The 27,132-nt window shown below is 50.8% G+C and overlaps 1 protein-coding gene across 3 annotated transcripts in view; it reads left to right on the forward strand.

The window, feature by feature from the left end:
- Positions 1–27,132, forward strand: part of NECTIN4 (nectin cell adhesion molecule 4) — a 75,690-nt gene that overhangs the window by 3,506 nt on the left and 45,052 nt on the right. For 2 of the 3 annotated variants that reach the window (XM_053278739.1, XM_053278740.1), the window contains exon 2: positions 4,299–4,738. In XM_053278739.1, the coding sequence (XP_053134714.1) occupies positions 4,702–4,738 (37 nt within the window). In that variant the 5' untranslated portion in view covers positions 4,299–4,701. Of the gene's footprint in view, positions 1–999; positions 1,247–4,298; positions 4,739–27,132 lie in introns of those variants that run through there. The other variant, XM_053278741.1, reaches the window with a different exon arrangement.

The following is a 27,132-nucleotide window of genomic DNA, read 5'->3' on the forward strand; positions in this document are numbered from 1 at the left end:
CTTCACAGACTGGCAGCGGCTTCTCCAAGGTTGCAGGCAGGAGTCTCTCCCAACCCAGTGGGGCTCTTATGTTCTTAGCAGTGTTCCCTGTAATGGAGATTCCCAGATGCTTTTTTGTTCTTATGAATTCATGTAACGTATTTGTATACCAAGAATGGGTGGAATTCCTTTACTATCCCTAGAGGGATGCCCTGTTCTTTCATGGCGGATGCTCGTGCACGCTTCTTCCTGGGGCCTCAAACCAAAGAGAACTGATATTGTTGACTACAACTCCCATAATTCCCAGCCAAAACCCACTGCAGCAGCTGGGGATGGTGGGAGTTGTAGTCAACATCTGGATTCCCTGTTAGAGGGAGCGCTGGTTCTTAGTAGAGGGATTCTCAAACCTCAGATGTCTTTGGACTACAGCTCTCATTATCCTTTGGCCATTGTGGCTGGGGATCATGGGAGTTGTAGTCCAAGCTCTTTTGGGGATCTCATAGGAATATAGGAAGCTGTCATATACTGAGTCAGACCCTTGGTCCATCTAGCTCAGTATTGTCTACCCAGACTGGCAGCGGCTTTTCCAAGGTGGCAGGCAGGAATCTCTCTCAGCCCTGTCTTGGAGAAGCCAGGGAGGGAACTTGGAACCTTCTGCTGGAAGGTCCATGGAGTGGCTCCATCCCCTGAGGGGAATCTCTTGCAGTGCTCACACATCAAGTCTCCCATTCATATGCAACCAGGGTGGACCCTGTTTAGCTTAGGGGACAAGTCATGCTTGCTACCACAAGGCCAGCTCTCCTCTCCAAGAACCCCTGAGTAGTGCATCACTTGGAGCTTTCTTCATTGCTTCTTAGAGGTTTCCTGGATATTTGGCCAGTAGGCTCATAATTTCAACTTCCCAGCACCCTGGAACATGATTCTGAACCTGCTGGCCAATCAGAGAGCAGGATCTCCCATCAGGTTCTCTTGTAGGTGCTGGCGCAGGCTGATGACATCATCAGACTGCACCAGCTTGCACAGGTTGATGCAGATAATAGGTACACCTTGTAAGTAGAAGGTGCCTTAACCAGCTCTGAAGCTGGCCATGGGGGCTGCCACGAAGCAGCTGATGTGCCCCATGCCTGTGCAAGGTGAGCAGTGCATCTTGGGCATTGTAGTCCCTGAAAACAAGCTCTTGATATTTCTGGAGCCTGGTGAAATTGAGTAGGTCAGGCTTTCTTGGCTCCATCCTGGCATCTTCCTTGAACCAACGTGAAATTGACAAGTAAGCATAGCTTTAAAAAATAAAAGAGGGAAACAGACATCAGACGACTGCGGGGAGACATGATAGAGGTCTATAAAATCATGCATGGTGTGGAGAAAGTGGACAGAGCGAAATTCTTCTCCCTCTTAAATAACACTGGAATCGTCCCATGAAATTGATTGCTGGGAAATTTAGAACCAACAAATGGAGGTACTTTTTCACAAAATGCATAGTCAAGTTGTGGAATTCTCTGCCCCAAGATGTGGTGACAGCCAACAACCTGGATGGCTTTAAGAAGGGTTTGCATACAGATATATTTTATGTTAATTATTTGCTCTCAGATCAGAAGGAGGAGGTGACAGCTGAAGTTGCTAAGTTTTGTGTGGCAGCTAAGAATGCTAGCCAACAGATAGTAAATCAAATTGTGCAAACTGGAGATATTGACTAGGGTGATGTAATATTAGACTCTTAAAATATATGTTTATATATGTTAAATATATGTTTATATTTTATGTATTTTTGTGTACACTTCTCTTATTATTATGCATACTCTACATTTTTGGTCTGTGACCGTAAATAAACTAAACTGAAACTGGATAACTTCAGGGAGGAGAGGTCTATCAACGGCTACTAGTCGGAGGGCTACAGGCCACCTCCAGCCTCAAAGGCAGGGTGCCTCTGAGTACCAGTAGCAGGGGAGTAACAGCAGGAGAGAGGGCATGCCCTCAACTCCTGCCTGTGGCTTCCAGCGGCATCTGTTGGGCCACTGTACGAAACAGGATGCTGGACTAGGTGGGCCTCCTTGGGTCAGATCCAGCAGGGCTCTTCTTATGACTCTGAATTTAAGACGAGCCCCTTTTAAAAAGAGAGGCTAAATGCAGGTTATACCCTTATTTACTCAAAAGGAAGAGGACTTTGAATTTAAGATAAGCCGCCTGATTTCTAACTTGCAAAAAACCTAGTCTTGGGTTCAGGTAAATATAGGACTTGGTGTCTCTCTGATTTACACTTCCCAGCTGCACCAAAACTGTAATTCAAGGGACAGATTAGGTGCTGAGCCATAAACCGGAATAACTGGCATATGCAAGTTCAAAATCTGCATGTGATTTCCTACGGAGCAGGAGTTGTAACACGCATCTCTGTAACACGCATCTCTAAAACAGCTCAGTTGAGCTGCACCGAGAGCCAGTCGGCCGCTGGTCTTTTTAGCTTCGGAAAAAACACGAAGCAAAGTCATGATAGAGGGCTGTGAAATTTCGCAGGGTGTGGAGAGAGTGGATAGGGGGGACGTTTTTCTCTCTTGTTCACAACATTAGAACCGGGGGTCATCCCATGAAACCGATGGCCAGGAAACTTAGACAAAAGGAAAGACTTTCCCCACGCAGTGCAGTGCATAAATAATCTGCGGAATTCTCTGCCACAGGATGTGGTGATGGCGAGCAACTTGGATGGCTTTAAGTGGGGCTTAGACAAATTCAGGGAGGACAGGTCTCTCAGTGGCTACTAATCATGGTTATAAGGCCACTAGGATGGCTACAAGCTATCTCCAGCCTCAGAGGCAAGATGAGGCAAGATGCCTCTTAGTCCCAGTTGCAGGGGAGCCACGGCAGGAGAGAAGGCATGCACGGACCTCTTGCCTGTGGGCTCCCCAGAGGCATCTGGTGGGCCACTGTGGGAAACAGGATGCTGGACTAGGTAGGCTTTGGGCCTGATCCAGCAGGGCTGTTTTTATATTCTAACCAATAAATAGTTGTATTTTACAACTGACAAACACGAAGGTTGAGAGAGAAGAGTTCTGGTGCGAGATGGCAGTTTGAATGCCGAGGGAATTGTATGCCCCTCTCTGGTCCATGGGACGCTTCTTTTAGTTCATAAGCCAGGCCCACAAATTTTGGCTACAGGTACCATCTCAGGTAGGGATGGGGAGGGGGAATAATCATAGAGATTTCTGGCAACATGTCCCCCCCCCCACTTAGATGGGAAAATAGGGGATAGCATTGCTACACTAACAGCTTTCTTCTTGCCTCCAAAGGATTAGGCCAGGTGTTGTTGTTATTATTATTATTATTATTTATATCCCGCTCTTCCTCCAAGGAGCCCAGAGCGATGTACTACATACTTGAGTTTCTCTTTCACAACAACCCTGTGAGGTAGGTTAGGCTGAGAGAGAAGTGACTGGCCCAGAGTCACCCAGCTAGTATCACGGCTGAATGGGGATTTGAACTCGGGTCTCCCCGGTCCTAGTCTGGCACTCTAACCACTACACCACGCTGGCTCTGATAGGATAGGAATGATAGGGAGAGAGCTCATCATGTGGTAGCAAGCATGAATGGTCCTCTTTGCTAAGCAGAGTCCATTCTGGTTTGCATTTGGATGGGAGACTACATATGAGCACTGTGAAATATCCTCCTCCGGGGATAGGGCCGCTCTGGGAAAAGCATCTGCCTGCTTGCATGGAGAAGGTTCCAAGTTCCCTCCCCGGCAGCATCTCCAGACAGGGCTAAGAGAGACTCCTGCCTGCATCCTGGGAGAAGCCGCTGCCAGTCTGGGTTGACAATATTGAGCTCGATGGAGCAAGAGACTGACTCGGTAGAAGGCAGCTTCCTATGTTCTTATGTACCTTGTTAAAAATCAGTGAGCATTGACTCACCTACTGTGAGGTCAAGTGCTTGGATCCGGAGTCGCAAACAAATATGGGGGGGAAAAAATCCATACTCTAGAAAGGCCGATGGGTGGGGCCTTCTAGAGCACAAGGAACCTCACAGAGGGTTGAGTGAATCACGCCGGATCCCAGCATCCAGCGCGACCGGATTCCTCGTTGGCCGTGACCTTGCGGCCCTCTTCTCTTTGGGGACCCTAAGCCTTGGGGTCGGTCTCTGCCCAGCAAGGCACTGACAGGTTGACGCTCCCAGCGCTCTGGCACCCTCTATGAACTCCTTTTCCTTTTATAAACGAAACCCGCCCCCCCTTTGAGAAACACCTGTTTAAACTTGCCAAACAGGTTAATTTTTTTCCCTCTTTCTTTCTCTCTCTCTCTCTCTCTCCCCGTTCCCCTCCCTCTGGCGATGTGCAGAGAACAGGTTGTGGAGTTTCCAAACAGCGCCAGTGCTCAGCACCACGGAGCCAACCGCGACATCGAAAAAGGGAGACGCTGCCCCACCACTGCCCCCGGACACCTTTTTTTTGTGGCGGGGAAGACCCATTTTCCAGGAGTTACGGAGACGCCGACTGTGGACGCCAAAGATGAAGGCCCACTTTCCCACCCTGTTTATGGCATGATCTTTCCCCCCCTTCTTTCGACAAAAAGCTGGATGCCGACAACGAATGTGATTTCCTCGACTCCCCGGCAACGTAGCTGTTGAAAGAGAGGAGCCGAGCTTCAGGAAGTTCTTGTCCTTGACCCAGCTGGTCACTTGGGTGATAAAACCTGCCGAAAGCACTTTTGACAGCTGACCCTGCCGGTCCGACTCTGCACCATGATTGGGCAGGTTCTCCTCTTGCTCACAGTCTCCGGTAAGTTGTTGGCTTCTGGCCCTTATTTCTATCGATCTTTTGAATTCCCCCTCTCCCTCTTGACTCTCTGTTCCATGCCCACCCTCCTGCCGTGCGTACACGCACTTTCCTGCTGCCGGTTGAGTTCTCCCCAAGAGGAGCTGTGTTTTCCCCAGAGACGGACTTAAGGGGTAATTGGGTAATGATAGCTTTGCCTAATCTCTGCCTGTGCTTTGGAGATGCTTTCAGATGGGAAAGTCCTGCTTTGGGTTGGCTGCCAGGCCCACCCACCCATCTTCTCTCACTTGTGCAAAGTGTGTGTGTGTGTGTGGCGGGGGGGACACACACAGTCTCTTAGGAACCAACTTGAGTTCCCCTGGTTTTTTTTGACCTGTTTGGATTAGAGCCTTTGCGAGACCTGACTTGTTGGTAAGAAAGTCAGGTTCTGATGGGAAGATTTGCTGATGACACTGGCGTTGTAAGAGCCGTGCTGGATTAGATTAGCAGCTCTGTCGAACCTAGTGTACAGTTCCCAACCGTGCTCAGCAAAATGTCTCTGAGCAGCTCATAAGTGGCTCGTGGAGGGACCTCTTGCCCTTTCCCGATGCACCCACTCCCCGTTCAAAGCCAGCAAAATTAGTAGCCCTCTCTGCGTATTGTGGCCGTGAGTTCCACAAGTCAGTTGTGTGCTGTATGGGGGGGGGGGAACACATTTTCACCTTGAATCTCCTGCTGATAAATTTCAGGGAGTGACCCCAAGTTCTTGAATATGAGGAGGGGGATAGTTGTTGCCGGGATTGTGGGGAGAGAGTGCACAGCAGAGGTGTGAAGATCTGTATTATTTCCAAAGAGCTCCTGAGAAGCAAGGCGCCCCACCCTCCCAGATCTGTGGGCCCTTTTGTGATGGCGAGCTGCATATGTTTGTTCCCTTGCTGGAGGGGAACCCAAAGAGAAGGCTTGTTCCTTTGGGCTGAGCTGGTGTTCTTGCTTCTGTGTCTTGACCAGCAGCCTGACCCACAGCAGTTCAGTGGGTGGGGTTCTTTTTTTGCATGGGAATAGGGAAAGTCTCACCTGTTGGATTCCCTGCACATTGAGATGCCGTATGAAAAGGGCCGTATGAAAACTGAACAATAAATAAAGATTAGGTGGCTGTTTAAAGCGTAGGCATAGGATCATGAATAAGTTGGCAACACTCAGGCGGGTGGAATGGAGAGCAAGAGAGAGAGAGATGTATCCAGGTTGCCAAACAAAACTTTCTTGGAAATGACAATAACGACAGTGTCAAAACACACCTTTGGTTTTATGCTGTTTTTTGCTCCCTCTAAGATGTGTGGACGTTCAGAAAAAGGGGGTCTCCAGTGCAAAATACCTGCTTAGGGGATGCAGGACGAGGAAGAAAGACTTTCTGGGGCTGTCTTTCACTCCCTCCCACTTGCCTTGCCTCCCACACAAGAGGCCGTCTGGGCTGAAATGCCAGGCTCACGTCACTGTGCCTGGGTCTCTCTCTCTCCTCTCTGTCCAGAGCGGTGGATCACTTTCTCTCTCCTGGTGGCTCATTCCTAAGGAGAGATGATTATGACAGGGCTGCAGGATCTGTTTTCTTGCTCCGATTCTGGTGGCAGTGGCAAAGGGCCAGGAAAGAAAGTTGCCTGCGTCAAGTACAGGGAAGTTCCTGGTGGCTTCCTCTCTTGAGTATATAGTAACTCAGGGACCCCCACAAGCCTAAAGGCTCAGATTTTCCCAGACTACAACTCCCATCATCCCCTGCCGCCGTGGCCAGCAGGGGGCGATGGGGTTTGTTGTCTGAAGGAATCTGGGTGCTCGGGAGCCCCTGGCAAAAGCAGGGAGTCTGGTGTTTTTTAAAAAAAATATTATTATTTGCCTCATTCCCTCCCTCCCTCCAGCAACAACAGAGTGACTCGGCAGGTTATGTGGTTGGTTGCTGTCTCCTGGAGAGAGAGAGAGAAAAAGTCCCAGCCCTTTCCAGAGATGCTGACTAGGGTTTTATTTATGCTTCATACAACTAACTCGCGGGCCCCGAACGCAGCTCTGAGTCAGAGAGAACGATTTGGCTACAGAGCAGAGCTTGGGGAAGGCTGCTGCATTGAGCGAGTCCATGGCACCCACCCCCCTGCAAGCTTTCTCGGGTGCAAAACCCGGGACACACCTGAAAAGCTCCTTTCTCTCTCTTTCCTTATCCCAAGGCCTTCTGTTGGGGAAGAGCGACGGCTTTGCATGCAGAAGGTCGCTGGTTCAGTCCCTGGCGGCCGCATCTCTAGGTCGGGCTGGGAAAGACGCCCATCAGATATCCCGCAGGGCTGCTGCCGGTCCGTGACGGCAGTGCTGATCAAGCTGGACCAAGGGCCAGACTCTGTTTGGCAGCTTCCGATGTCACTTGTGGGAGGGCTGGGCCTGTAGCTCAGTGGCAGAACCTCTGCTTGGCATGCAGAAGGCCCCACGTTCAATCCCTGGCAGTATCTCCTGGAAGTTTCTCATGTGGGGCTTTTAAAGTCCTCTAACTCGCATCTCCTCTGGATCGGAGTGGGTGTGTTCACATATCGGCCAGATTTACTCCGAAGTCCCTGTGAGTTATTGGAGAGCAGTTCACACACCATTTGGGGTTTTCACTGCACATTAGAGTGTGGCCCGATTGATGCAAAAACCCACTCTTTGCATTGGTTTTTGGGGACATCTTCGAGTTCGCAGTAAAGCCTCCCCGTCAACCTGTGGTCAAGGCTGCTGTGGGTAAAAGTCCCAGGTTGGGCTGGGAAATTTCTCTCTCAAGCTCTGTAGAGCTGCTGCCGGTCCGTGCAGGCAATACTAAGCAAGACGGACCAAAGATCAGGCTTGGTAGAAGGCAGTTTTCTGTGTTCATCCAGAGAGCATCCGTGGCAGAGCAATTGGCTTCTTGTGCAGAAGGCCCCAGCAATCAATTGCCGGCAGCAGGCCATCTCCAAGTAGGGCTGGGGAATTTCTGTCTGAAGCTCTGGAGAGATGCTGCCGGTCTGTGTTAACGTTCTTGAGGCAGATGGACCAATGCTCAGACTCTGGAGAAAGCCGCTTCCTCTCTAGGTTCCACATTCTCAGCCATCCAATGCGGCTTCTTTTCTTTTCCTTTCCTTTCCTTTCCTTTCCTTTCCTTTCCTTTCCTTTCCTTTCCTTTTCTTTCTTTCTTTCTTTCTTCACTACCGTCGGTTTATTCTGGCAGAGTTTGGCCTCCACACTGACTGGAAACCGCAAGTTTGTTTGCTCTTTGGGTTAAATGTATACTAGGAAACGGTCGTCGTCTCTCAGTAGGCGATTGGTGATTGAACTGGAGGGTGTTGGCAGGGCAGAGGGCGTGAAAGTTACCTGGATGTGCATTAGAAATCAGCTCCAGAAAATAGGAAGCTGCCATATACTGAGTCAGGCCACTGGTCGCTCTAGCTCAGAATGGTCTGCACTGGCTGGCAGCAGCTTTTCCCCAGGGTTGCAGGCAAGAGTCTCTCTCAGTCCTACCAGGAGATGCTGCCAGGGAGGGAACATGAGACCTTCTGATGTTCTTCCCAGAGCGGCCCCATCCCCTGAGGGGAAGATCTTACAGTGCTCACACATGTAGTCTCCCATCCAAATGCAAACCAAGGTGGGCCCTGCTTAGCAAAGGGGGCAATTGATGCTTGCCCGCACAAGGCCAGCTCTCCTCACACACCCGCTCCCACATCCTGAGTGGGACCAGGGTGCAGGAAAATGGGACAACAGCAAAGCGTGGTTCTTCCTCTTCCTGCGTGCTAGGATTCTGATCAGAATCCCTCCCCCCTGAGGCGGCAGATCTGTCCTCCCCATTCTTGCCAACCACATCTGTCTTTCCTCACGCACAGGCTCAGGCATTTGCTTCCTTATTTGGAGAGACGGGACCTTCTCCAAGTCCTGATGGGTGTAACATTCAAAAACACGGAGAGGTTCTCAGCCGTCAGGAGTCCGGCTCTGAATCATTCGCTTATATCAAAGGGATGGTTGCTTTTTTGGATTGGTTTTTGTACGCTGCATTTGAGTCTCCCATGTTGTTTAAGAGGTTTTATTCTTGGTGATGGGTTCGGGGGCATTTGTCATACCGATGAGCAGCTGACCGCCTCCTGTAGGTTTAACATTCCCATTACGAAGCGATTAAAGTAAGAACTGCTTTCAAGAAATGCCTTAGGACAGGCATTCCCAGATGCTGCTGGACTACAACTCCCATCCTCCCCTGCCACTGTGATCAACCCCTAGGGGTGATGGGAGTTGTAGTCCAGCAACATCCGGGGATCCAAGGATCAGCACCTCATCCTTAAGGCTTGGATCATAGCAATTTAAATTGCCGCTCGCTGCTGCAAAATCTGAATGTTGCTTCTAGTGGCGGCTCAGCTGGGGGTGGCAGGCAGTCCCACACCTCCGATGAATGTCCCTGTGTGATCTGTGGGCTGGCAACTCCTCCTCTTCCTCCTCCTCCTGCAAAGGCCCTTCTGAAAGCCCCTTGTGCAAGCCCAGCTGCCTGGCCAGGAACTGGCTGGGTGACTCTTGCAAACTGCTCTGCTGTGATTCTTTCGGGAGAGGCGGTCTGGTTTTTGATGGCCGGGCGGGGCTGACAGGCGCTTTATGTGCATAGCCAGGGGTGTGTGTGTGTGCTCCAGCTGTCCTGACCTGGAGGAGAGCCGGTCTTCTGACAGCCAGCGTGACTTGCTGCCTTTGCTGAGCAGGGTCTGGCTTGGTTTGCATTTGGAGGGGAGACGGCATGCCTGAGCACTGTGAGAGAGCCTCCTTCGGGGATGGGGCCTGTAGCTCAGTGGAAGAGCATCTGCTTGCGTGCAGAAGGTCCAAGACAGGTTCACTTCCTGGCAGCGTAGGACGATAGGAAGCTGCCAGATACTGAGTCAGACCCTTGGTCCCTCTGGCTCAGTATTGTCTGACACTGACTGGCAGCGGCTTCTCCAAGGTTGCAGACAGGAGTCTCTCCCAGCCCTATCTTGGAGATGCTGCCAGGGAGGGAACTTCTGCCTGAGAGAGAAAGACTCCTGCCTGCGACCTTGGAGAGCTGCTGCCAGTCAGTGTAGATGACAGTGAGCTAGATGGACCAAGGGCTTGACTCAGTAGAAGGCAGCTTCCGATGTTCCCGATCTAAAGTCTTGGTCCAGCCCAACGTCAGTGGCCTAGTTCACAGCTTCACTGGTGAGAAGGGTGTCCACGGCTTTTTTAAAAAACTTGCCAGTTTGTGGAGCTGCAGACCTCTCTGGGTGGGCCACCACCAGGAAGGCCCCGTTGCCCTCGGATGAAGCTATTTTGATGCCAAAGAGGCTGCAAGCCGGCCCGCCTTGCAGTTCCACATTGCTGAAGGGTTTATTTTTGTCTCCTCTATGCATACCCTTTAGTATTCCGCCCACAGCACAGAACGGGGTATTTGAGTAGTGGGTGTGGCCTATAATATATGGGCGTGGCCAAGCGATTTGGGAGGCATGGCTTATGGGGAGGGTGGGGTTCATGCGCTGATCCTTTCCATTATCATTGCCTGTCTACCCTCAATCTGTGATAGTAAGAATTCAGAATCATTGCCACTTAGGACCCAGGACTGTCTCTTTCCATATGAATCTGCTCAGACGCTTTTTTTTTTTGGCTTGGTATCCCATCTCCATCAGAAGTTTGCCTGGTGGGGACTTGAGACCATCCCTTTTCCTCTTCTGGATTTCCCTTTTTCGGTTGACTCTGGAACTCCCTGCCACTAGAGCTTTGGCAACCACCCTCTCTCATTGGTCGCCTCCTGCTACTTCACCCAGGTCCTTTCCTTTTCTTAGGCAAGCATTTGCTGTGGTTTTTGGGTTCCCCAAAGGCTGGATGCTTTCATGTACGGATTGATCCGTTGCCTCCCTTCTCTTTTAGTTTGTTTTTATGATCTGATTCTATCACTTTTTTTTATTAATTTCAATGGTGTTATTAGCCAATGGTTTGTATTGATTGCACACTGCTTGGGGCACTTCTGTGGAATAGCAGTTGAGAAGAAGGATGGATCCATATGGAATGGACCGAAGTGGCAGGCTGCATGGGTTCTTAATGTTCATGTGCACACGCTGACGTGCATGCGCGCTAGGGAGAGAATGCAGCTGCCTGTCACTCCTACCGTATGAGACCGAGGGAAGAGAGGCGGATGAATCTTGCGGAATGGGCACCCTAGCAATTTGCAAGACGGACACTGTCTCCGCACAGGGCTAGGGGTCTCCCAGGAGTAGGGACTAAAAAGCAGGAACGGACAAAGCTGCTTTATGCGGAGTCTGGCCCTTGGTCCGGCTAGCTCAGTATTGTCAGCTCTGACTGGCAGCAGCTTTGCAGAGTATCTGATTGGGGGGGGATCTTTCCTAGCCCCATCTGGAGATGCTGCCAGGGGTTGAACCTGGGAACTTCTGCCTGCAAAGCAAGGGCTCCACCATTAAGTTACAGCCTCACTGTGCTGGTCAAAGACCGCAATAAAGTTTATCTATCTCTGTCCTCGTCCCTAATTATTCTAGCAAATGGTGACCATTGCCGTGCGGGGTCGGGGCTTTGCTTTGGGGCTCCCTGCCCTGGCCTGGGAGCCTGTTTCCTGCCACGCCACGGGTGAGGCGAAAGTTGTTTTGCAAGCCCGGTGCGATTTCCGCCCGCTCTCCGTCCCAGCCCTGCCGGCAGGTGACTCTCTCTCGCCCAGCCAGTTCCCCGGGCTTGTTCTCCCGGGACCAGGTTCTCATTAAAGAGGGTGGCAACTCCCTGAGCTGGCTTCGGCAGTGGGCAGCGTGCCCAAACAGAACCCGGCAGGCCAGCCTGCCCCCAGCCCTCTGCCCCGGAGAGGTGCCGGGGGCCAGAAACCGGCACCCGTCCGCAGGGGCGGGCATCTTCTCCGCTCCGTCTTGACAGCTTAATTGCGCCGGCTGGGTCTTAATTGCCGCTTCCTTCCCTAAACCCGCAATCAATACTTAGCTGCAGCCCCGATGGTGAGTCCCGGAGATGTCAACAGGGGTGATGAGGGTGATAAATAAGTCGAATTAGATTGGTTAGAATTGGCCTCTTTCCTGTTAAAGGCTCCTTGGGAGCCCTCTGGGACCAGCGGGCACCGAAATGGCAAGGTGAAGCCCTCTGCAGGGTTTCAAGCCGAGGGCAGTCGGAGAGGCTGCCAGCGGATTGCTGCACTGACCCGGAGGGGGCGGGGTGGACTAGAAGACCTCAAGGGTACCCTCCGATTCCAAAACAGGATTCTATTTGTGCAGTGGTGGGCTCTTTCCCTGGAGGCTTTCCAATAGAGGCTGGATGTCCATCTGTCGGGAATGCCGGAGCACTGAGTAGGGGGTTGGTCTAGATGACCTCTGAGGTCCCTTCTGCCGCAAATTCAATGGTTCTACGATTTGTACTAAACAGCCAGGACCCGATCCAAAGAAAGTGAGCCATGCTAAAACCCCATTGAACTCGGAGGGGGGAAAATAGCCCTAGTAATGGATAGGTCTCTGAGAAGCTGTTAGCCCTGATGCCCAGAAAAGAGCTTCCCTGTCCAGAGGGAGTCTACCTCGGGATCCCAGTTGCTGGAGGGTATGCAAGAGGGGGGCGGCTGCTTTTCCTCTTCAAAAGTAGGACAGAGAAAGCATCCTTGAAAATGGCCCCAGACATTTTTATTTATTTATTTATATCTATGAAAACCGCTCTGGGAACTTGGAGTGGGAAAGCGCTATATGCATATTTGTCGTATTGGTCAGCATCAGGGCTGGGCACTGTCAGGAACAGCAAGGATACAGGTTTTGGGAGTCCCAGCAAGGCAGAGATTCTCCCGGGTAGGTTCCCAATGTGTTAGGACTACGACTCCCATTGTCCAGTGCCGTGGCTGTGGATGATGGGAGCTGTGGTCCAGGGCCATCTGGGGACTTGTGTGTGAGGACCCCAGCGGCATCTTGAGCAAGCAGCGTCATCCCCCGAACGGGAAGGTCGAGGGTTCAGTGTCACTCCCTGGGGGCCTGTTTACGGGTGATGGCGCCTTCTTTGCACCAGTGAGCTGGCTTCCAGGAACGGAAGGGGAGCAGTGGCTGAGTCACTCAGCACTGCATGGTGTCTTCCTGCAAGCCATTTTAGGAAGAGATGAGCTTTTTTCGCTCTCTAGGAAGAGTGGGCCCACATGAGCCCTTCGGGCTCTAAAAAGGTGTGAGAGATGAGCTTTTGTGCCGAGTTCAAGGTGCCAGTCCTCATGGACCGTTCGGAATCTGAAAGGGCGCAATGGCTGGGTCCTGGCGTGTCCAACCTGAGACTCTCCAGCCATCGCTGGACTACAACTCCCATCATCCCCCCATTAGGGGATGGGGCCGCTCTGGGAAGAGCACCTGCCTGCTTGCATGCAGAGGGTTCCCAGTTCCCTCCCTGGCAGCATCTCCAGATAGGGCCGAGAGGGACTCCTGCCTGCAGCCTTGGAGAAGCCGCTGCCAGCCTGGGTTGACAATACTGAGCTAGATGGACCAAGGGTCTGACTTGGTATATAAGGCAGCTTCCTCTGTTCCTACGGCTTGGCTTTTGTGCTTAGTTCAAGGTTCCAGCCCTCATGAACCAACTGGAATCTGAAAAGACGAGGAATTTGGCCCAGGGATGGCCAACCTGAGACGTTCTCCAGCGCTTGTGGGACTGCCATATCCTCTGGGGATGATGGGTGCTGTAGTCTGGAGAGCTTCAGCTCAGCCTTCCTTGTGCTTAGAATAAGTTTCCAGTCCTCATGGGCCACTCGGGGTCTTAGAGACACCCTTTGCCTCTCAGTCGCAGATCCTGAGATCGGAGCCGCCGAAAGGACAGGTTCCTTCTGCTGGCTTCAGCACTTCTCCTCCCGACGGGACACGGAGGAAGGGAGACTTGTGCTTTTAAGTGCCAGTTTCCCACGACTCCGGAGGGTGTGTCTGGCTGCGGTGGCATTGTTCACCGGAGATCACAGATTGCTGTGGTGAACCGGTCATGCGCAGGGAGGGGGTACAGTTGAAAGAGGACTCGTAAATCCACATGTAAATAGTAGCTGCTTATGTTGGGTCAGGCCAAGGCGGGTGGGTTGACTTTCGAACCCTCCTCCGGATGTTTTGAGGAGGGGAGCTGGTCTTGTGGCAGCACGAGCCTGGATGGCCCCCTTTGCTAAGCAGGGTCTGCCCTGGTTTGCGTTTGGATGGGAGACATCATGCGAGTGCTGCAAGAGATTCCCCTTAGGGGATGGGGCCTTTGCTCAGTGGAAGCTCATTTGCTTACAGGTCGGTACAATCCCTGGCAGCGTCTCCAGGTAGGGCTGAGAAGAACCTTCTCTGCTGAAACCTTGGTTAGCTGCTGCCAGTCAGAGTCGGTGAGCAAAGTGGACTGAGGGGGCAGAAATGGGGAAAGGCAGCTTCCTATTTTCATCAGGAATATCGGAGCATCTGCTTTGCATGCAGAAGTTCCCCGGTTCCCTCCCTGGCAGCATCTCCAGGTAGGGCTGGGAGAGGCTCCTGTCTGAAATCTTGGAAATGTTGCTGCCAGTCAGTGTAGACAAGACTGAGCTCGATGGATCCAGTGGTCTGACTCAATATATTTAAAATATTTATACCCTGCCACTCCAGTGAATTACTGCTCAGGGCAGTTTCCAACATTAATAAAATAGATCCAATATAGAACAATAAAAAATTAATAAGATGAGTAAAGTGAGAAGGCCTTGGCCCCAATTAAAATGGCAATTTTTAAAAATTTGAAATTAAGTTAGCAAAAAGCTAGACGCTAGGTGTATGACAGCTGCTTGGAGTTTGCCTATGTTCAGAGCTGAGTGACACCTTCCTGCGGGCGCTTGTCTTAGCATCTGCAGGTCTTCGAAGGTAGACTCTCCCTCTCGTTGGAGGCTTCACACTGGTGTAACATTGTTGTGAATGTAGCAAGCGATGAATTGAGGTCCGCACCCCCCCCACCCCGGCCCGGCCCATTCAGATCTTGCCCCTGCCGTGAAGGTGCTTGGTGACATTAAGTGGTATAGCCTCAACCTCTGCTATAGGGGGAGAAAAACGCTGACTGCATCTTCAGGGTTCTCGGGAAGGACTGTACATTAATATGTATTAACCCAGGCTTTTAATTAATATTGTTTTAATGGTTTTAAGGCTGTTTTAAAATATTCATATGAAAAATTTAAATTGTCGTAATGTGTTAAATTTTTCATTTTTATTCTGTTGTAAGCTGCCCAGAGATGTAAGTTTTGGTGGTATAAAAATGTTTGAATGAATGAATGAATGAATAAATAAATAAATAAATGTCTGAAGCACCCTGAAGAATTTCTGGAGAGCATCGATATAAAATGCGAAGGAGTCTTCTTATTTTGCCGTTTGCAATAAAATGTTGTCTTAGGATATTACATAGGAAGCTGCCTGTAGGAGTCAGGCCCTTGGTCCCTCTTCCTCTGTATTGTCAACACTGACTGGCAGCGGCTCTCCAAGGTTCCAGGCAGGGGTGTCTCTCAGCCCTACCTGGAGAACCATCTGCCTGCAGAACAGATGCTCTTCCACTGAGTAAGCTCTGAAGGGCTCAAGTAGTCGTATTCTCTCTCTTCTTTCCCCTCAGCTGAATTTCTGCCCCCACCCCACTTTTAATGTACAAACTAATAATTTAGCACTTTAGTTGGAAAACCCTTGTTGAAGCATCATAAGTTCACTCTGTTGCAAATAGCGATGCTTTCCATTTAGCTGTTGTGGCGAATATCCTCTCCACCATGCTTTGGTCAAGAAATATTTTCAGAGCCACGGAAGCTAGTGACTGTTGCCGTGTCTTGTGGCAATGAGTTCCACAGTTAAGTGCGGTGTGAAAGAAGTACATTCCTTGAGCAACCTTTGACCAGTGGAAGGTACATTTCGTGCAATGGCCCTGCACGTATTTAGAGACCATGCCGTCACAAATGTTCAAGGTAGTGCTGTGATCTGTCGGACTGGGGTGGACCCATCCCACAATCCTGTCGGCTATGGTTAAGCTCCAGGCAGTAGCCACCTTGCTCTCTTTTGAGCTGCTGTGGGGTCTGGGTGGAAGCTGGGATAAGAAATAACAGGGCATCACCACTAGAGGAGTAGGGATGTGCACAAAACTGACTTTCCCGGCTCGGTTCGAATCTGGACTGGATTCGAACGGGCCCAGGGAGGCTTGATTTTGGCCCCTCTGGACTGCTGTAAAAAGGGAAGCCCCTTGGAGAAGCCTCACCCCCTTACTGGTAAAGGGCGATCCTCACTGAATTCCCCTTTGCCGGTAGGGCTTTGAACGGGCTGGCCCGGTTCGACTTGACCCTGAACCGAAGTGGGTTCAATTTGAGGCTGAGCCTTCGAACCGGCCTGGTTCAAACTGAACCAGCTTCCACATCCCTACAGAGGAGTGGATAGGAGACAGTTTTCCTCCAACATCTTAAGAGTTTCATGCACACTCTTATTTTGGGATGGTATATTTTGGTACTGGAGTGAAAGAGTGAGGGAAAGAAATGACTCTCCCTCCAATTTAAACCTGATTTCAAAAGTCCCCAAAATGGTGTGACCGGAGGGAGGGTCTGAAAAAATCCTGAAAAGATAGCATCTGTCCCTTTTAAAAACAGGGCTTGACAAATCCCAGGTGCCAGGGAGCCATGGTGCACAGAAATTTAACCATGATGCCTAGACTCAGGTATTCAGGGGCAGAGCTATTTAATAAAATCATTATTTGCCCCTTGCGGCCCTGTTTCACTCTCCTCACTACGTTTGGTAATTTTATCAAGTTTTCTGTGTGTGGCTCTCAAATTTGGGGGCTGGCTTCTAGATCCATGGAACTGGTTGTCCCATGAAACAGAGTGCCATTTAGGAACGACAAAAGGAAGTGCTTTTTCAAACAACGCATAATTAATCTGTGGAATTCTCTGCCACTGGATGTGGTGATGGGTCCTCAGCTTGGAAAGGCTTTAAGTGAGCTTGGGCAAATTCATGGAGGGCAGGGCTACCACTGGCTACTAGTCTTGATGGCTATAGGCCACCTTCAGGCTCAGAGGCAGGATGCCTCTGAATACCAGTTCCAGGGAGCAAAAGCAGGAGAGAGGGCAGGCCTTGCCCTCCTCTCTTGCCTGTGGGCTTCCCAGAGGCATTTGACGGGTCACTGTGGGAAACGGGATGCTGGACTAAATAGGCCTGATCCAGTCTGGGCTGTTCTTATGTTCTTATCCAGAGAAAAGTGATCAAGGCCTCTCTGAAAGACTCGTTGCACAGAGTTCGGCTTAAGGGACTTGACTAGGGCCACTGATGGAGGCAGTGGCGGAGGGACAAATGAATTGGGAGCCTTGGGCAGGGGCATCTGCTGCTCTGTCTCTCGTGGTCTCCCTTTCTAGCCCTTTCCCAACTTGTCTGCCTGCAGGGGAGCATTCGGGCCGCGGATACGATTGCTGGACGAAACCCAGTGCTCTGCCTCCGCTCTCCTTCTCCTAAGAGGAAGAGGGGAGAGGACAGGAGGCCGGGCATCTCTTTTGCTCTGTCCCCACCCGTCTGCCTGCTGTATGTGTCCAGGCACATCCTCCTCTCCCTGACCACATGCACGAACAGGAGCACCTCCTCAACGCCACTCCCTACCCCGCTTCGACTGAGTCAGACCCTTGGACCATCCACCTCAGGATTGTCTACCCAGACTGGCAGCAGCTTCTCCAAGGTTACAGGCAGGAGTCTCTCCCAGCCCTGTCTGGAGACGCCAGGGCAGGAATGGGGGGACCGTCTTGCTTTTTCCCAGAGCGGCCCCGTCCCCGATGGATAATATCTGTCAGTGCTCGCACATGTCGTCTCCCATCCAAATGCAAACCAGGGTGGACCCTGCTTAGCAACGGGGGCGACTTTGTGCCTGCTCCCACAAGGCCAGCTCTCCTCTTGCCCTGCCTGGCAGCCCGCCCTACGTGGGCAGGGAGATTTGCCCAGGTGCCGGCATGCCAGCCGCTGAGCCGCCCTGTGTGGGCAGGGAGTGGGTTGCGACTGCTTTTCACTGCCCGTGTCTGCAAAGTGTAGAGGGAGAGTTTTGGGCTGCCTCCACTTAGGCCTGCATCCTGCTTCCGACAGTGGGCAGCCTAGATGCCTCCAGGGACGCCCACCGGCCGAAGATGAAAGCGAGAGCCCTCTCTGGTCCTTGGCCTCCTTAGCAACTGGTCCTCGGAGGTACAGTGTTCTTGCACAGGGAGGTTCTGTTCGGCTGTCGTGGCGAAGCGTTGAGATGGCCTCCTAGCTACACAGTGCTGCTTCTCTCGTTTAAACCCCTCCTCAAAACCCAGTCCTTCTGTCATCCTTTTGGATAAATCTAAGGGTTCCCCAACTTGGATCTCCAGACGTTGTTGGGCTAAAATCCCCATCATCTTCAGCCGCAATGGCTGAAGGTCAATTCATTTCCAAGTTTTATTATGGTTATTGGCCAATAAGAAAAATCAATAGCTTCCAGTTGTACTTTGAAGGCTGAAATCTCACTTAAGGACAGAGGAAGCTGCCTTCTACTGAGTCAGACCATTGGTCTATCTAGCTCAGTATTGTCTTCACAGACTGGCAGCGGCTTCTCCGAGATTGCAGCCAGGAATCTCTCTCAGCCCTCTCTTGGAGATGCTGCCAGGGAGGGAACTTGGAACCTTCTTCTGCTCTTTCCAGAGCGGCCCCATCCCCTGAGGGGAATATCTTCCCGTGCCCACACATGCAGTCTCCCATTCAAACACAAACCAGGGTCGACCCTGCTTAGCAAAGGGGGCGATTCATGCTCGCGACTGCAAGAGCAGCTTAGAAAAAGTGTGAACCAATCTCGGCATATCTTATATGCCGCTACAGAGAACTTGGCAACTCCTGGATGTTTATCCCATAAAAATAATAAGTGAAATTTATCAGTATGCCTTATAAAGCAAGATCTTAAGCACAGAATTCGGCTCCTCCTACGCTCGCAATAAACAGAACAATGCAATAAAATATGCCCCAACAGGACAGAACCGTTCATTGTAGGGGATTTTATTGTGTTTACATGAATCCAAGATTTTGATGTTAGAAACCAGAGAGTCACCTTACATTCGGAGTCCTTTTCCTTTGGGGTGAATATAGGTATAACCTGCATTGAATCTTCTCTTTTTAAGGGGCTCATTTTAAATTCAGAGTCATCTTGTCTTCGGGTAAATACGGTATTGGATCTTAAACTTTGCCAGTGGGTTGAAGATCCTTGGGATGGTCAATGTAGCAGCTCCAGGAAGCAATTTTCACCTGAATTGTGGAGGTGGAAGTTAAATCCTTCTTTCAGAATCAAGAAGCATGAACGTGGCATTTATCCATTAAGGCAATTCTTTGTATTGTTGTGGGTGACTAACCCATACCATCAACCAATTGCTGAGAAACACAGCAACATTTTATGTGTATAGCGCCTCTGATGATCCGTTGCTGTTGAATGTGGCGCAGCCCGTCCCGAAGCATGTTTATTTAGAAGCAAGTCCCAGTGAGTTCCACAGGGCTTACTCTCCAGGATTGCAGTCTGTCTTACATTCTTGGGTTCAAATGTTTCTAATAGCTCTCTTAAGTGCTGTCACGAGCTGCCTCCAGCACACAGGACTTCTGGTTGCTTTTTGCAAAAAAACAAAACAAAAAAACCCCCAGCAAATTGTGTGAGCAATTAAAAAGAATAGGTCCCTGCCCAAAGCAGCTTACAGTCTAAAAACTGACTCCGGAAATACAACAGAGTGGGTTACTGGGATAAAATTAGTTTGTGGTCTTATTGTACATGGGTGTGCTTTGTAGAATAACATAGGCAACTCTAAATCTTGTAATTTTTAGTACTTTATCTGTCTTTAAAGCAACATTTTATTTTATTTTTAATCATCCTGGAGAGAATCTATCTATGTGGTCGCTAAGAGTCGACACCAACTTGACAGCACTTAATCAATCAATCTGTTTTTTTTAAAGGCATTGCTTTCACTTTTATACTGTTTCATATTTTTCTATTTTTAAAAACCCTGTTTTATTCTTCTGCAATTCTTGTAATCTGCCCTGAGCACCATGGCCCGGCGGGGGGGGGGGGGGAACAGATGTTTCAAATAAATAATAGGCAAAGAAGAGAGGTCCCTGCCCCCAGCAGCTTACAGTTTAAGTATCAGCAGCAGGGGAAACTGCAAAGGGAGAGGCGAGAGTGCAAGAATTTGTTCATTACTTCCCAGTCCGCAGTATTATCCAGAGGGCGCCTTTCATTTTAAGTTTAATGACACACACGCCCAGACAGAGAGGAAGGATCTACGAGACCTGCGATTCTTCCCCATTTCGCCTCCTGCAGGTCCCTCATTCCCTTTTTTTAAAAGACAGAGAATGTTTTGTTTTGCCTGTAAAAACATCAGGAGGGCGGCATTAAGGGCCTTGGAGTGAGCCGGCCTTCGATGGAATAGCCAGTGATACTGACTCCTCCAGGAACGGCTCTAGCCAAGGAGACGACGTTCCCAGGTTGTACCGGGGAGTGCGGAAATAACGAGTAACGATTCAGGCAGCCAACCCGAGGCTCTCCAGCGGCTGGACTACAACTCCCATCACCCCCTGCCAAACCTTCGCAGGGGGTGATGGGGGTTGTAGTCCGGCCGCAGCCCGGGCTTGCCGCCCTTCTTCGTTGATGGCGCGAAGGCCGTGCACACTGTGTCAGGGGTTCTCTCAAACGTAGGGCGGCGTGTACTACAACTCCCACCATCCCCTGCCACAGTGGCCATCATCGCAGGGCATGATGGGAGTTATAGTCCAGCTTCTGAGCAGCCCGGTCTGAAAAGCCCTGCGTCATTGTGTCAAGCAGGTCACTGGATGTCTTTCCCTTAAATGTTTGTTTGTTTTGTTTATCATCCTGTAAATACTTTCTTTGATGATGTGCGTAAGAACAGCCCAGCTGGATCAGGCCCAAGGAGGCCCATCTAGTCCAGCATCCTGTTTCGCACAGTGACCCACCAGATGCCTCTGGGCAGCAAACCAACAGGAGATGAAAGCGTGCCCTCTCTCCTGCTGTTGCTCCCCTGCAACTGGTATTTGGAGGCATCCTGCCTCTGAGGCTGGAGGTGGCCTATAGCCATCAGGATTAGTAGCTACCGATAGCCCTGCCCTCCCGGAATTTGCCCAGGCGCCTTCTAAAGTCCTCCAAGCTAGTGGCCGTCTCCACGCCCCATGGCACATTATTCCGTAGATGAATTCTACACTGAGTGGGAAAAGTACTTCCTTGTGTCGGTCCTAAGTTTCCCGGGAATGGAAGAGGGATTCCCCGGTGGGAGAGGCATTCCCTTGCTCTCTTCTGCAAGGGGGAATGCCTCGTTTCCCATGGCCCTCGCTGCCTGACGTTTTCTAGAACGTTTCTAATCAAACGATTAAGAATGTCTTATAATATGCGGGCCAATTATCGGGGGGGGGGTGCACCTTTTTTTTTAGCTGACCTGACTGTTTCTGATCGATCAATGCTACTAGTACTGGTCATTAAGTATTGCAACAGAAATGTCTGTTTGCAAAAAAAGAAGGGGGAAAAAGGCAGTTCCCTGCCCCAAGGACCTTCCAGGCTAAAACTTGGCGGATGGAGAGGAGGAGAGGCTCATGAGCACCAGAGAGACGGGAAGAGCCCTTGGTCTGTGTGGGCTGGGCGAGTTCCTTGCACAGGTCTGAACATGCCGGTGTCACTTGCTGCATCCTTGCGTGAGGCGTCTGAGGGAAAGCATTGTCCTCCCAGCCTCCCCCCAGCGCTCTCGTTAAGGCACGCCGTCCTTTGATGCCACGGGCTGTGAACACCCTGAATGCTGAGTTGCGAAAACAGGAGGCACCGCTTTCCTGAAAACTGTGGATGTGAAATCAAAAACACCTCTGTTTAAGTCCTGCGTTTGGGGAAGAAGAATCGATGGCAGACGTATGAGATGGGGGGATATCGGGGCTGGCAAAAGGGAGCTCAGGGGGGTCTTGGTGGGTGGCAACAGTTGGGTGCAGCCAGGAGTGTGACGCTGCGGCGAAAAAGGCCAGCACAGTCCGAAGGTGCAGCAGAAGCCAGGGGTCTGAGAAGTCATTGCGCCTCTCTATCTGCGCCGTTCGGACCCACTTCGAATCCTCTGTCCAGTTCTGGACCTTGTATTTTAAGGAGGATGTGGGTGAACAGGGAGGAGAGCTGGTCTGGTGGTAGTTATTGTGGGTTTGTTGGTTTGTTTATTTTATTAAACTTCTATACCGCCCAAACTTTCGTCTCTGCGCGCTTAACATAAAAACAATTAAAACACATATAAGGGTGTTTTTTTTTTAAAAGCAACAATTTAAAAACCGCCATAAAATTAAAAACAGACAGTTTTAAAAAGCTGGGAGAGCTTGGGTGCAAAGATGGGTTTTCAGGTGTTTTTAAAAAATGGCCAGAGATGGGGAGGATCGTATCTCAGCAGGGAGCGCATTCCACAGTCTCAAAATTGTCCCCTTTGCTAAGTTGTCCCCTTTGCTAAGCAGGGTCCACCCTGGTTTGCATTTGGGTGGGAGAGTACATGTGTGAGCGCTGCGAGATAGTCTCCTTAGGGGAGGGGGCCCCAGAAGCTCAGTTGAAGATCACCTCAGTGCCTGCTTGCATGCAGAAGGTTCCACGTTCCCTCCCTGGCAGCATCCCCAAGAGAGGGCTGAGAGAGACTCCTGCCTGCAACCTCGGAGAAGCCGCTGCCAGTCTGGGTAGACAATGCTGAGCTAGATGGACCAAGGGTCTGACTCGGTATATGGCGGATTCCTAATATTACCTGTCCTCCCAACTGGCTTTATTTACTTACTTATCTGTTTATTGACATATACACCCAACCCTATGCCACCTGGTCTCAGAGCGGATTACAACATTTAAAAGCACGTTAACAACCTTTAAAAATTCTAAACCATTAACCTAAAATTCAAACACATTAAATAAATAAATAAATAAATAAAACCTATTAAAACCAACTAAACGATTAAAACAATGTAGTGTAGTGGAAGCAGACGCTGCTTTAGATATTTTGTTTAGGGCGTAAACATTTGTCAATGGCAACACCTTGAATTTGACTCGGTAGCGAATCGGCAACCAGTGCAACTCTTTTAGGACTGGCATGATGTGCGTCCGGCCAGAAGTGCGTATCGGCAGCTTTGCTGCAGCAGTCTGCATTGGTTGCAGCCCCCCGAACAGTCTTCAAGGGCAGCCCCACGTAGAGCGCACCGCAGTAGTCCAGCTTGGAGGTTACCAGAGCGTGGATCACTGTGGACAAGCTCTCTCGATCCAAAAAAGACCATTGGTCTATCTAGCACAGTATTGTCTTCACAGACTGGAAGCTGTGTTCTACTGAGTCAGACCCTTGGTCCATCTAGCTCAGGTTCGTCTACTCAGGCTGGCAGCAGCTTCTCCGAGGTTGCAAGCAGGAGTCTCTCCCAGCTCTATCTTGGAGATGCTGCCAGGATGGGAACTTGGGAACCTTCTGCTCTTCCCAGAGCGGCTCCATCCCCTAAGGGGAAGATCTCACAGGGCTCACACACGGAGTCTCCCATTCATATGCAACCAGGACAGACCCTGCTTAGCTAAGGGGACAAGTCCTGCTTGCGACCACAAGACCAGCTCTCCTCTCTAGTTCTGCATCCTCTGCCCATGTGATCAGGATTCCCCCCCCCCATTTCCATCCAATTCCGGAGGACTGCCCAGGTGATCTGCCCTCCGGGGGCTCTGACGGCAACTTTTCGGGACCTTGCCGTGAGCAAGACGGGATTCCTGTGTGGAGCTGTCAGGATCTTCTTCCGTCTCTGGGTTTGTCAGCTCTTCTGCTAGGACTTGCTCGCTCCTGCGGGAAGCGTCTTCCTCTCTGTGCAGGAATGTTCCCATGAGGCAACCAACCTCAGCGTAGCGTGCCCAGGACAGATGCTGTTCTGCATGATGGGGATGTTTTCCGATTATTATCTTTGGGAGCTGGCTAGGCTGGGCGATGGCGTCAAAAGCTTCCTGCTTTTCTCTCGTTGGCCTCTGTTGACGTTCTGGCAGAAGCCAATGGAGATGACGTTGACTACAACCCTCATCATCCCCAGTGTTGCTGCTGGGGGTGATGGGAGTTGTAGTCAACAACATCTGGGGGATCCCTGTTACAGGGAACGCTGGTTAGTACCTGCATACAACCTGGGCTAGGACTGGAGAGACCTGAATTTGAATCCTTGCTCAGCCGTGAAACTCACTGGGTGACTCTAGACCAGACATTTTTCTCGCAGCCTAACCTACCTCACAGGGCTGTTGTGAGGTTAAATATAAACCATGCACACCGCTCTAGGCTCCTCGGAGGAAGAGCGGGATATAAATATGGTAAGCTAGGAGGTTTGGCCCATTGTGGACCAGGCAAGGTCATTTTGTGTAGATTACACTTATAGGCACGTTCAAGAAATTAAATATATCATCGTAGTATGTTTTTATCGCTGTGCTTGCAGAAGCGAAGTAAAAACAGCTTTAGGTTTTGTAGGAGTTTAACTTATTTATTGAATAGTTACTATACGTGGTGAATCTAAATCTGAGAAAGATCTTCTGCTTCTCTCAGGCATGATGCCATTTTGGAATCATTGATCGGCTTATTGAGTGTTAAACATCAGGGAACAATCAAATGTGGTGGGCGTCAAAAATGGTGCATCCTGCCGATTTAGGTGGTAGGATTGTGTGTATGCAAAATTTGGTACCTGTAGCTAATGGGGAAATAGGGCTTCATTTGCACAAATAAATCCACAAACAAACTCACTCTACAAAATATATGTGATAAATATCGTAGATTTTGATTGATTGATTAAGTGCCGTCCAGTCGGTGTTGACTCTTAGCGACCACATAGAGAGATTCTCTCCAGGATGATTATCTGTCTTCCACTTGGCCTTGAAGGTCTCTCAGTGGTGCATTCATTGCTGTCGTCATCACGTCCATCCACCTTGCTGCTGGCCGTCCTCTTCTTCTCTTGCCTTCAGCTTTCCCCAGCATGATGGACTTCTCAAGGGAGCTGGGTCTTCACATCATGTGTCTGAAGTAGAAATATAGTAGATAGAAGATGCCAAATCACCAAGCAATCAGTAGAGAAAATCAACCCAGTTGGACCCAAGAGTGATGAAGATTTCTGTGTATCCCTGAGGGAGACACCAGTTGCTACTACCGTTGCGTATACCTTCCCCCACTTTAATTTTTTTTAAATGGAGGGGAGGGCTTCTTGCCCCAGGGGAGGAGAGGTGGTCTTGTGGTAGCAAGCGTGAATTGTCTCCTGTGTTAAGCAGAGTTTGCCCTGGCTTGCATTTGAATGGGAGACTACCTGTGTGAGCACTGTAAGATACTTCCCTCAGGGGATCATGGGGCCGCTCTGGGAAGAGCAGAAGGTTCCGCATTCCCTCCCTGGCAGCATCTCCAAGAGAGAGCTAGCAGAGACTCCTGCCTGCAACCTTAGAGAAGCCGCTGCCAGTCTGGGTAGACAATACTGAGCTAGCTGGACCTTTGGTCTGACTCAGTAGAAGGCAGCTTCTTATGTTCCTATGACCAGGTCATCTTGCCTCTTGAAAGGGCTGTCCCAACCAAGGGTATTTATTTTATTTTATTTTATTTTATTTTATTTTATTTTATTTTATTTTCACATTTGTATCCCGCTCTTCCTCCAAGAATCCCAGAGCGGCGAACATGGTTATTTCTATCCCCACAACAACCCTGTGAGGTAGGTTAGAGAGAGTGAAGTGACTGGCTGCCCAGGGTCACGCGGTGAGTTCCATGGCTGAGTGGGGATTTGAACTCGCTTCTCCCCGGTCCTGGTCCAGCACTCTAACCACTACACTACCCTTGCAGCTACATACAGAGGCCACCCCCAGCCTCAGAGGCAGGATGCCTCTGAGTACCAGTTGCAGGGGAGCGACAGCAGGAGAGAGGGCAGTCCCTCAACTCTTGCCGGTGGGCTTCCAGCGGCATCTGGTGGGCCACTGTGCAAAACAGGCTGCTGGACTAGCTGGGCTTCCTTGGGCCTGATCCAGCAGGGCTGTCCCTATGTACATCTGCAGACCTGGCCTCCTGCTTCTACCCCGTGCTTGCCGGCCGCCTTCAGAGCTCCCACATTGGCGGCTGTGCTGATTAACTTGATTACATTCCCCCTCTGGGTGCTGCTGTTATAAACAGGCAGAGATATCCGGGCGAGGGGTGCCTCTTTTTGCTGACTTCTGCAAAGCTTCTCTGGGGAAGCAGCGAAGCCTGTTCGGCTTCTCTTCCTGCTAGCCTCGATTCCTTTTCGTTTTGGTTTTGGCGTTAAGAGTTTCCCTGTAAGTGAGGAAATTTACATTTCTGTCCCCGGCTGCTGACCCTGGCCCATCGGGCTTGGTAAATTAGGGGTGTGCAGAACTGGTTCGAATCGAACCGGGTTCGATTCGAACCGGCCCGGTTCGACCAGTTTGAACTCGAACCGAATTGGTTTCCAAAAAAGGTGGCTGGTCTAAGTTGGATTCGAACTGGGCCTGGTCTGTTATGGAACGGTTCGACAGGCTACTCTTGTAAAGGGGAACTGGGTGAGGATTCTCCTTTAGAAGCAATGGGGAATCCTGCCTGTTGAAAGGCTTTTAAGGGTGGCCGTGGGGTGCGTGTGTGCAGCAGCAAGAGGGGACCTTCCTGGCACCAGTGGCTCCTCCCCAGAACCCTGGCACTCCCTCCAGCAATGCAGACGGCGTGGCAGCATGATCCCGGCCTCTGCGCATGGGCAGAGGTCATGCAAAGATACCGTGACCACCGGAACCCATCGAACCAGTTTGATTGCATGGACCGAACTGCTGGTTGGTTTGACCGAACCGATTCACGGGCCAGCGGTTCAGTTCAAATTTTTTCCGAACCGCAAAAACCGGTTCCATGCACACCCCTCTTAATTGTCGGCACGGACTAGCAGCAGCTCTCCCGAGTATTTGATGGGGCCTTTCCCAGCCCGACCTGGAAATGTAGTCAGGCATAGGCATAGCGTCCATTGGACACGGGGGGGATGTCCCCCGGCCCGGAGGGTCAAGGGGCCCACAAGCGGTGCTTCTCCTCTTGTTTCTTCCTCCCTGCCCCTCGCCGCTGCCCTGCCCCTTGGCCTGCCCGCCATGCAGGAGGGAGGAGGGAGGAAATCACGCTTGCTGTGATTCCTGTTCTGCCCTTGAGGAGAGCTGGACTTAGGGTGGCGAGAATGCATTCTCCCCTTGGCTAAGCAGGGTCTGGCCTGGTTTGCATTTGGATGGGTGATGGCATGTGACCCTTGGCAGAGCTGCCCCTTAGGGGTTCAGTCCCTGCTGGCAGCATTTCTGGGAAGAAAGAGTCCTGTCTGTGTCGGCAATGGTCCTAATGCGACCAGTGGTCTGACTCAGCATAAAGCCTGCAAAACAACAGCTAAAAAACCAGCTGGGCTTTGGACTCTCCTCTCCCCCAGGCCCCCAGCCCTGAAGCCTGCACATGATTTCGGTGCAAGAAGGCAGATCCC

The sequence above is a fragment of the Hemicordylus capensis genome, chromosome 14 (genome assembly GCF_027244095.1).
Source record: "Hemicordylus capensis ecotype Gifberg chromosome 14, rHemCap1.1.pri, whole genome shotgun sequence".
In the NCBI taxonomy this organism is placed as follows: Eukaryota; Metazoa; Chordata; class Lepidosauria; order Squamata; family Cordylidae; genus Hemicordylus; species Hemicordylus capensis.